Source organism: Rhinatrema bivittatum, chromosome 16 (assembly GCF_901001135.1).
Source record: "Rhinatrema bivittatum chromosome 16, aRhiBiv1.1, whole genome shotgun sequence".
Lineage (NCBI taxonomy): Eukaryota > Metazoa > Chordata > Amphibia > Gymnophiona > Rhinatrematidae > Rhinatrema > Rhinatrema bivittatum.
This window is the reverse complement of record NC_042630.1, coordinates 44034803-44046022: the sequence shown is the minus strand read 5'-3', so window position 1 is coordinate 44046022 and position 11220 is coordinate 44034803. Positions and strand designations below refer to the sequence as shown.

Genomic DNA, 11220 nt, shown 5'->3' with positions numbered 1-11220 from the left:
CGAAAACCCTCTTGAGAAAAAACTTCCAACTTGCGATCTTGCGTGTCACGTAAGGCCGCTCCTCCCGTCACTGGTATAGTTGTCCTCTTCGTGACTGCCAACACTGCGGAGTCCACTTTCGGGACCTTGATGAGGTCCAGGAAGTCCTCAGGGAGTGGATACAGCTTCTCCATGGCACGGCTGACCTTCAGGGAAGCCTCCGGGGTATCCCATTCCCTAGTGAGAAGTTGGAGAAACGATTCGTGAATGGGAAAAGCCCGTGCTCTCGGCCGAAGCGCCGCCAGGACCGGATCTCCCTTCTTTGAAGAAGTGACGACAGCGGGGGCTACTGGAGCGGGCGGGTCCGGCGGCGGGTCCAGATCCAATTCCTGAATAATCTGTGGGATAAGGTCATCCAGCTCTTCCCTCTGAAAAAGGCGGAGGGTACGCGGGTCGTCCCCCTCAGGCGTGCCGTCCCCTTGACCTACGTTCGGGAGGTCCGGGCCGCGTCCCAACTGGCCTGAAGCCGCCCCCACCGCCGCGGGAGGCAGCCGTACCCGGGTGGGAGGCTGGCCGGGCCCCGCCCCCGCCGGGCCGGAGGGGGCCTGGGTGGAAGGCGACATCCGTGGAGCCTTGGCAGGTGGAGGTCCCGCAGGAGCTTCCAGGCCCTGCAGGTAGGCCGTATGCATCAGGAGAATAAACTCCGGTGAGAACCCCGGCCTGCTCGGGGGGGCTCCGGATGCAGCCGAGTCTGCTGTTCCCTGCCCCTGAGGGCCTGGTTCCGGCATCAAAATCGGAGGGGAAACCCCCAAAAATCCAGTGTCCTCCCGCGCTGCCTGAGTCTCCTCAGGGTGCTGTGGGGGTAAAATGGCCGCCGTTCCCACCAAAAATGGCGGAGTGGCCGGCCCGCACCGCCCGGGCAACGAGGAAACAAACGAAAACTCGCTGAGGGACTGCGAGGTGCCTTCCCCCCCTGGGAGGCACCGTGCGCAGATGCCCTCACGCGAGATCCGGTACCCCGGGTCGCCGCAGGCCGAGCAACGTGACGGCCATGGCATCGGGATCGCTCTCTGAGACAGGCAAAAAAACCCGGCAGAAAGCAAGAAAAGCCTCGGGGGGGCGGGGGGGCCAGGCGCGAGGAGCGCCGCTGCGGGGGGGCCCGTTCGGCCTGCACTACCCGTCCTTCGGAACCGCAACAATGTGCCGCGGGGGGGCCTTCCCGGCCACTCAACCCGCCCGAAAAATCCCTCCCCGTCTGCCTCAGCAGCCCACGAGGAGCTGCAAAATGGCCGCGGGGAGAGAGCAGAGACGCGGAGAGGCCGGCCCCACCAGCTTCCGCGAGGCACCAAAGGTGACCTGCAAAGAAAAGCAAGAACACTGCAAGGAAACTGAAAACCCTCTGAACTTACCCCCGGCCGAAATCGACGGGTCACAGCACGGCGCAAGACAGAGGAACAAGAGAGAGAGAGAGAGGGGAAGCCATGCCTCCCCAAAAATTGCAAGGTTTTTTTTTTTTTAAACTAAATTGGAAAAACTTGATCCAAATCGAAAAGCAGCAAAGTCCCAAGAAAAGAACCAAAGGACAAGAGATAGCCTAACAAATTGTGGGAAACCCTGATTCCCCTACTCGCATCTGCTGGAGTCAGAAGATACTGAACTCCTGCAGAGGGGGTAGTAGTATATATGGTGATGCCCCCTCGAAGCTTGTGCTGACTCCATCTGCTGGATTGGGGACATAACCCACTGTCTGGACTGATCCAGGTACGTACAGGGAATTGCAAAATACAGCTTTAACTTTAAATGTACCACTTGTGTGTGTATGTGCTGACTTATGCACACCATTGAATATTATCCCCTTAATATTCTTACAGGTTAAACTTAAATAATTACTACAACTTCCTGGCCTTGGTTTTTGCAGTGGAGGAGATTAACGAGAACTCAGAGCTCCTCCCCAACCTCACACTGGGGTTCCACATTATCGATTCTCACAACAATCTGGCTCATATGCTTATGGCTGCCTTGAAAATATTTTCAGGAAGGAGGTTCTGGATCCTCAACTACAGCTGCCAAACATCTGGCACCCTGGCTGCAATAATTGAAGGCCTTCCCTCTGAGGAATCAAGTGAGCTGTCCCATATGTTGAGGACGTACCACTTCCCACAGGTCAGGGGGTGCTCTTCCCAATTTTACTTTATATTCTGCTGCATAATCCTCCCCTCCTGAATGTTGTATTCCATGGAAATGAATCCAGCTTGTTGTGCACAATCCCTGAAACGTGACACAGTGCAAAGTATTTCTCTATCTCCAGCAGATGAAGGTATTTAAAAAAAAAAAAAAAAAAAAAGAAGAAGAAAAGAAAAAAGACAACAGAATTTATTCCAATCTGGCTAAATCAGACATATTTATTTACAAAAAAAATAAAAAAAAATAGAGCACTTTGCCTACCAAGGGGAAGTTTCTTCTGAGCTTCCTTCCTTGGTTGCGGGCTTGCGGGGGTTAAGCTTTTAGCAGCCCTCATTCCCAGAGCATTTGTACACCGGCGAGTGACTGGGGGGATTTACCGGTGTGCCGGTCCCCCCCCCCCGGCGCAGAGAAAATAGTCACTTATTCCTCTGCTGAGGCCTGAGCTTTCGCTAACTGCCTTGTTTAAAAAAAAAAAAAAAAGAAGATTTCAGCAGCATTTACGGTCTCTCGGGCTCTGGAGGTTATTTTTAGACTTCCCTTCTCTGCACCGCGGCAATGCCGTGCACATCGTGTTGTGCTGCCTGTGGGGAGCCGGCAATGCGGCTCTCCCACGAAAACCTCTGCTCCCGTTGTATCCCCGGGGGAGAGGGCCCGTCGGTGGCAGCAGCCGGCGGGAGGGAGAAGTCTTCGGCACAGTCCCGTGGCGCGGATAAACCGATGATGTCTCATAGTCCTAGGCCTGCCCCCATCCTGCGGAGCATGGGAACGGCGGCCATTTTGCGTTCTTTAGATGCTTCTGCAGATTTCTCTGCAGGGGGAGGGGATCTCCCTCCGCAGTTGTCTCCACACGATCAGAGCCAGGTAAGAACCAATTTTCCTTTAATATTCCATCACAGTTATCAGATTCCTTTTAATTAAAGAAGAATTTAACTGATAAAAATAGGGCAAAGTGTGAAGAGCACTGTCTTTTCCTGTGCTGAAAATATGTGAGAGAATATATCCCTAATAAACTGAATAACTTATTCTCCTGTAATTACCACCTTCTGCTCTCCAAGATTACACTGGATCTACGACTCCTTTTACATATCTTTTTGCTGGGTGGAACAGCAACAATTACAATGAACATCTCATCCAGGATTAACTTTAATTTTAGGATCAATTCCCATGAAAAACCTGAAGATTTTTCTAAAGAACTAAATAAAAGCATCATGAGGTTTATATGGAGAGGGGACAGGCCTAGGGCGGCAGGGAGCACTTTGTCACATATCACAGCACAATGATGATTTGCACTCCTGCACTTTAAAATGAGTTCCTGGCAGTCTTCTCCATGGTATAAATGGAAAATAAAGAGAAGCATTGGGCAGATCTGGAAAGGGATCTTCCTCCTAATGATGATTTTACATTTTGTCTATGGAATCCCAGCTATTTAGGAAAATTATTGACCCTAGAACTTCTCTTAATTGTAGTTGGGTTACAGACCTGGATACTGATGGCTACAGATCGCAGGCTCATTTCCTCCGTTCTCTCTCTCTGCTTCCCGTTTCCTATCAGCAGATTAAACAGAGATCGTAACTCGGTCTTTACTGACAGAGGAGGCAGCTTCAGCAACTTCCAATTTTATGTAACAGCTAAACAAATAAATAAAGCCTTACTGCCCCCAAACTGGAGATGACAGAAACTGAAATGCTGCTGGGGAAGCAGGAATTGTGTCCTCAGCTCCCGATGTCCTCACTTGGGAGACTGTACAGAAAATGTGTTTGTTTGTTTGTTTGTTTGTTTATTTATTTATTTATTTATTTATTTATTTAGTGTTTTTCTATACCGACATTCAAGATAAGGATCACATCATGCTAGTTTACATTTAACAGGGGGTGTAAAGTGCAAATAAACTAAAACTGTAACATGTGAAGAGAAACACTGAAGTTACAATGAAACAGGGATGTTCAAAACTGGGAAAAGAAGGAAAGGCTAGAGGAATTTAACAGAAAGAACAATTGTTTACAATGTTCAAAGAATGTCTGACTGTGGTTGTTGGTGAATTAAGGTTCAGTTGGGTTCTGGAAAGGCTTGCTTAAACAACCACGTCTTAAGCCTTTTTCTGAAAGTTAGAAGGCACGTTTCCTGTCGAAGATCTGGTGGAATGGAATTCCATAGCGATGGTCCTGCTGTAGAGAAGGCCCGGTCTCTAAATGTTATATGTTGAGAGGTTTTGGTGTGTGGAACATGTAGTGAATCTCTGATGGGTCTGGAGGAGGTATGTTTTCTGAATGGGATTTGTAGGTTGAGTGGAGCGTGGTGATGAATGGCTTTATAGATAATGGTAATGGACTTATGAATGATTCTGAAGTGAATTGGCAGCCAGTGTAGGTCTTTGAGAATGGGAGATATGTGGTCTTTTCTCCTCGTGTTTGTCAATATTCTGGCTGCCGTGTTTTGGACCATCTGAAGAGGTATGGTGTGGGACAAGTGGAGACCTAATAAGATAGAGTTACAATAGTCTATCTTAGAGAAGATTATTGCTTGCAGAACCGTTCTGTGATCATGAAAGTGAAAGAGTGGTCTTCTTCTTTTCAGGACATGTACTTTATGAAAGCAGTCTTTAGTTGTTTGGTTAATAAAAGATTTTAGGTTTAGACGATTATCAATAATAACTCCTAAGTCTCTTGCTTTGGAGATGTGAAGGTTGGCTGGTGGATGCATCGTGATGTTACTGTTTTCTGAGGATATGAGAAGGAGTTCACTTTTTCTAGAATTTAGTATTAAGTTTAAGCTGCTGAGGAGGCAGTTGATTTCTTGAAGGCAGTTTTACCAAAATTCCAGAGTATTTGTGATGGATTCTTTAAGGGGGATCACGATCTGGACATAGTCGCATATAAGAAGTGTTTTAAGTTTAATTTGGTTAACAACTGGCATAGTGAAAGAAGGTAAATATTGAAAAGCATGGGGGACAGGGAGAAACCCTAGGGAACTCCTATGGAGGAATGATAATGAAGGGATTCTTTATTGTGGATTTTAACCTTGTAGCCTCTGTTCCCAAGGAATGTTTTGAACCAGGCCAGTGCAATTCCTATTATGCCGATGTTCGCCAGCTGGTTGAGGAGGATGGAGTGGTTAACAGTGTCAAATGCTGCCGAGAGATCCAGGAGAATCAGTAAGAAGGCATGACCTTTATTGAGGCCCATGATGAGGTAGTCTGTCAGGGAAATGGGTAGGGATTCTGTACTTAATGCTTTTCGGAATCCATATTGGGTAGGGAACAAGATATTGTGGTCTTCGATGTAATCTGATAGTTGTGTATTAACTAATTTTTCCATGACCTTGGCTATAGTTAAACATAGTTAAACATCTTCCTTAAAGATCTCTTCCTGTTGAGTGTTGTGAACTGTATCACTGGAGAGGTGGACCCTTGGGCCAGCCGTGAAGATGATGGAATGGCAGTGGGCGGACTACCGCCGTGAGGACTGGCCAGGAGGCGGTTCGAGACCGGCAGACCGGTCAAGAGCTTCACCCTGGGAAGCCCGTGGTCCCCCAGGAGGAGCCTGTGAGGACCTGGGCTGCTGGGGATTAGGAAAGGTCTCCCGGAGCAGACGTAGTCCATAGAACAGTCCGAGGTCGAGACAGGCAGCAGAACAGCAGAATGAAGACGTAGCGAAGACGAAGCCAGGAAGACAGTCCGAAGATCAGGAACCAGATACTGAAGCTGAAGAACAGACCCAGAATCAGGAGCACTGGAACTGGAGCTAGAACACAGGAACTGAAGCAGGAACTCAGGAATTGAAACAAGGAGACAGAAACTGAAGCAGGAACACAGGAACTGAAGCAGGAACACAGGAATCAAGGCAGGAACTAAGGAACGCGAGGCAACTAGTGACTCAAAGGAGTGAACCCTGTTGCAAGGCGATTTCCCTAGTCAGACGCCGGGTTTAAATACCCTGCGGGCATCTGACGTCATCTAGGGGGCCGGCCAGGACTCCATGCAGCTGTGCCTTTAAAAGGCTTCCCCCTGCGCGCGTGCGTGCCTAAGGGGGTCAGAGTCAGGATCGGAGCTCGGCAGCATCTCCCTCGTGGAGACGCCACTGCGGAGAGGCCTGGCAGGCCCGAAAAACACCAGACCCCGTCGCGGGCCTCAGCGCGGTTAAAAGGGAAGGACCTGGTCGCAAGTCTAGCAACCAGGACTGCAACAATACCCCCCTTCTTACGCCCCATCCTCAAGGGATCCGGTTTACCAGTATGATCCAAGTGGAATTGTTGCAGAAGAGACTTGTCCAAGATGTTACGAGCGGGCTCCCAGGTGTTCTCTTCAGAGCCGCAAATACTCCCAGCGACGGTGGAGAAATCGTACATCAAGGACCTCCCGAACCTGGTACTTTGGTTCATCAGCTGCGGGGGTATCCCCAGGATCTGGCGGTCTCCGATAGAACCTAGAAAGAACTACTGGTTTAAGTAAGGAGACATGAAACACATTGTGGATACGTAAGGTAGTGGGATGACGTAGGCGATAGGAAACCATTCCAACCCTCGCAGAACTTATGAGCCAATTTCCTAGAGGGTAACCAAAGATGAATGTTCTTGGTGCCTAACCAGACTTTGTCCCCTGGTAGAAACACCAGCGCTGGTCGACGATGCCGATCAGCATGCCTCTTGGCGGACTTCTCTGATGCAGTTTGTTTTGAATGGAGTCCCAGAGTTTATGCAATTGCTGAGAAGACAACTGAGCTGCTGTCGAAGGAACAGTCACAGGCAGAGGTAACGGTGATTTAAGTTGCTTCCCATAAACTACTTTAAAGGGAGACTTCCCTGTAACCGAATGAGCATGATTGTTGTAGGAGAATTCGGCCTATGGTAGCAGAGCTACCCAATTGTCCTGTCTCTCAGAAACAAAGGTACGAAGAAAAGTTTTTAAGGAGCGGTTCATACGCTCAGTTTGTCCATTGCTTTGCTGATGGAAGGCTGTGGAGAGGTTCAACTGGACTCCAAACTTTTTACACAGTGCCCTCCAGTATCAGGCAGTGAACTGCGGTCCTCTGTCAGAGACTATAGGCCTCATTTACCAATTTCACATCGTTAACGCATGGGTACCGCCTGCATTAATAAAAGGGGCGTTCCCATGCAAATGAGGCACTTTCCGCGCAGCAGGGAATTTTCGCATCCCGCGACGGTTTCGCGAATCACGAAAATGTTTTCGCAATTCGCATTGAAATCAATGGAAAATTAGCGCGCTGCGTGATCCTTTCGCAGCTAGCGGTAAAAAGTGAAACCAAGTACCGCGCCCCGCGATAATGTGACATGTATAAAAGGTCACTTCCTGCCCCTCCTCCTTTGAGGGTTTGGAAGGAGTTTTAGAGAGGAGGTAGGTGTTGGAGATTTTGAGCATTTGGAGTTAGGATATCGATTACTGAGTGCGGTGTCTTGTTTACTTGTTGTCATCTGTTTCCCTTTACCTGTGTCTTGTGTAATCTGTGTTGGAGTGAAAGATTGTCAGTTCCCTGTTTGTCCCTATCTGTGTGTAGGAGGAGGAGGAGTGTGGTGGTGGTGGTGCTGGTGGTGCTGGTGGGGGGGAGGAGGAGGAGTGCAGTGGTGGTGGGAGTGGTGCTGGTGGTGAGGAGTGTGGTGGTGGTGGTGGTGCTGGTGAGGAGGAGGAGGAGTGCGGTGGTGATGCTGGTGGTGAGGAGTGTGGTAGTAGTGGTGGTGGTGGCGAGGAGGAGTTTGGTGGAGGATGGAGCGTGACAGGAGTGGGAGGAGAGGACAGAAGAGGGTAGTTGAGAGTAGTGGGAGGAGGAGGGAGAGGGGGAGGGAGGAAGAGGGACCTAGTGGTAGGGGTCTGAGGAGTAGGAGCAGGGACAGGGCTAGTGGGAAAAATAGGCAGGAGGGACGTGATAGGAGGGTGGGGGAGGGGTAAAGGGTGAGGCAGGAGAGAATTGTGGGAAGAGGTAGGGCTAGACAGGCAGGGCAGAGGGGAAGGGAGCAGGAAGTGCAGGGTCAGGTGGGGGGGGGGGGGGGAGGAAGGGAGTGCGGAATCTGGTGGGTTGGAGAGTGAGGCTAGGGAGGAGACCCCTCCGGAAGTGGCACCCCAAGCAGGCAGCCAGGCAAGGGTGAGGCAGCATGCTATACACTTCAGCCAGGAGGACAATGATCGGCTGATCGAAGGTGTCCTCCGTCACTATGCCCATCTCTTTAGCAACCTGGCAGTGAAGACGTCAAAGGCAGCCATGGCACAGCTATGGGCCAGAATTGCTGCGGACATCAGGCGACAAAGTGGCATACCTCGCACCGGGGAGCTGGTGTCCCACCGTTACAGGGACATCAAGGCTCAGCTGAAGGTAAATATTGCGGAGCGGAATGAGTACCTGCGGGAGACAGGAGGAACGGCCCCTTGCCCAATCAGATTCACAGAGATGGAGAGGCATCTGATGCAACGGCTGGGACCAGATATGTTCGAGGGGTTGGACCCACGACTGGATAAATCCCACCTCGAAGATGGTAAGTTGGCCTGTACCTCCCACCAGGTCCTTTGCTGTCCTGTTCAAGGTTCATACACAATGTTTAGTCCTGTATTCGGTTGAGGTTCCCCATGTGTTCTCCAGAACAGTGTTGACCCTCCCCCCTCCCCCACACTGTGCCTAGCAGGATGAGGTGTTCAGGAAATGCTTAGAACTGTGAATGTGTTCTCCTCCCCCATCTGCTCTGCACAGGCCCTTGCGGAGCCCCCATACCCCATTCCCCATTCCCCAGGCCATGAGGTACAGAGATACAACAGAACCTTATAAGCTGCCCCACATGATTAGGTGCCCCTGTTCCATGTTACTGTCATTCAACCAAAGGCTGTGATACTGATGCTGTCCATCCTTTTGTACCCCATCTTCTACAGAGCGCTCTGGTCCCAGGCAGCAGAGGTCGGATCCCAGCTGGGAAGGCCCAGGCACCAGAAGTGATCCACCTGGGACAAGGCGGCCACCGATGCTCACCAGGCCCTTCGTCCTTGATGCCGGGACGCAGTGGTCGGAGGAGGAGGAGGAGGAGGAGGGAGAGCTGAGCCCCACAGCAGCAGGCAAAGGCAGCCCCCTCAACCTGACCGAGGCCCTGGAAGGTTTGGAGTGGGGGGCCTCCCCCACTGCTCTGGGTGCAAAAAGCCCACTCCCATTCGAGAAAACACCGCCCACTAAGGATACCCCAGTCATGTCTCCATTCAGCCCTACACCTGCAGCTGTGCCTGCAATTGCACAGCTCCCAGCACCAGTAGCCCCACCACCAGCACCACAACCAGTTACAGCAGCCCCACCCTTCCTACCGAACAAGGACCCAATCACAGGCAGAGCAAATCCCGATGGAACTGCGTGGGCTGAGGAGAGAAGTTACACAGCTGACCCACCACTTCCAGCTCCTCACTGCATCCACCACCCAGGCATCCAACAGCCTGACAGCAGCAATCACAACACAAAACACAATATTGCTGCAAATCCTGAGGTGGATTACGGAGCAGCGGGCGTCATCGTCCACAACCTCCACACCACAACCAAATCCCTCAGGGTCCCGAGGCCACAGGGGCCGTCCCCCCAAGAACCTGCCACCTCCCACAGGACCAGCAGGACGTGGCGAGGGGACCATCATACACCTGAAACTGGGTAGCTCACTCACTCCCACCCGCCACTGGGATGGCCATCCCGCAGACTTGCAGTGCCGCTGAGATGGAAGAGTCTGCATCATGCAAAGCTGATGAGGCACCACCTCCCACCCACCTGGTCAGCTGGCCCACCTGCATCCACTGCACCACTCTGCTGTGTGTCACCTGCATCTGCTGTGCCACTCTGCTGTGTGCCACCGGCCTCCGCTGCGCCACTCTGCTGTGGGGTGCTTTCTGTTCTCAAGGGCTGCAACTTCTGCCTGTGTGCTGTGGGATGACTTGTGTGCTCAAGGGCTGTCAATGCTGGCTGTGGGGTGCGTTCTGTGCCTCATGGCTCCAAATGGCACTTGGGCTGTGTCGTCCTGGGCCTCCTCCTGCTGCCATGCCACTGCTGTGTCGTCCTGGGCCTCCTCCTACTGCCATTCCGCTGCTTTGTCGTCCTGGGCCTCCTCCTACTGCCATGCTACTGCTGTGTCGTCCTGAGCCTTCACTGCTGTTGCCATGCTGCTGCTGTGTCGTCCTGAGCCTTCACTGCTGTTGCCACACCCTTCATGTGTTCCCCTGCTGCCTACATGCTGCACTGCAGGATATCTTTTCCACTGGCTGGCCTTTCACTCTGCTGGCTGGCCTCTCAGGCACTCCCCTTCAGTGCACTCTTTACATGACCGCCTGGGCCCGGACTTTCACTCTGCTGGCGGGCCTCTTCAGGCACTCCCCTTTCAGTGCACTCTTTCAACATGGACCGCATGGGGCCTGGACTTTCACCTCTGCTGGCTGGCCTCTAGGCACTCCCTTTCAGTGCACTACTTTCAACATGGACCCGCCTGGGGCCTATGTCAGTCAACACATTGTATACTGACTAGCAATAATCTATGTATTGTAGTATCCAAGCTATTGGGGTGCCACTTCCTGTTTCTCTGTTCCTAGGTAATCATGCTTTGCCAGTACTGACAACACCCAATACCTACATATGTGTATATACTAGAGATGTGAATCGTGTGATCGATCGTCTTAACGATCGATTTTGGCTGGGGGGGGAGGGAATCGGATTGTCGCGTTTTGTTTTTTTTAAATATCGTGTAAATCGTAAATCCGTGGAGGACGGGAAAACCGGCACACTAAAACAACCCTAAAACCCACCCCGACCCTTTAAAATAAATCCCCCACCCTCCCGAACCCCCCCAAAATGTCTTAAATTACCTGGGGTCCAGTGGGGGGGGTCCCGGTGTGATCTTCCACTCTCGGGCCACGGGTGCGTTGATAGAAATGGCGCCGGCACTACCTTTGCCCTGTGATATGACAGGGCAAAGGTAGCGCCGGCGCCATTTTGGTTCCTGTCCTCTGACGTCACGAGCGTAGGAGATCGCTCCCGGACCCTCGCTGGACCCCCAGGGACTTTTGGCCAGCTTGGGGGGGCCTCCTGACCCCCGCAAGAC

The 11220-nt window shown here is 51.7% G+C and overlaps 1 protein-coding gene across 1 annotated transcript in view; it reads left to right on the top strand.

The window, feature by feature from the left end:
- Positions 1-2346: 2346 nt before the first annotated feature.
- LOC115078360 (vomeronasal type-2 receptor 26-like) overlaps positions 2347-11220 on the top strand; it is a 116244-nt gene continuing 107370 nt past the window's right edge. Inside the window, exon 1 of the mRNA XM_029581266.1 lies at positions 2347-3024. Within this exon, the coding sequence (XP_029437126.1) occupies positions 2719-3024 (306 nt within the window). The 5' untranslated portion in view covers positions 2347-2718. The remainder of the gene's footprint in view (positions 3025-11220) is intronic.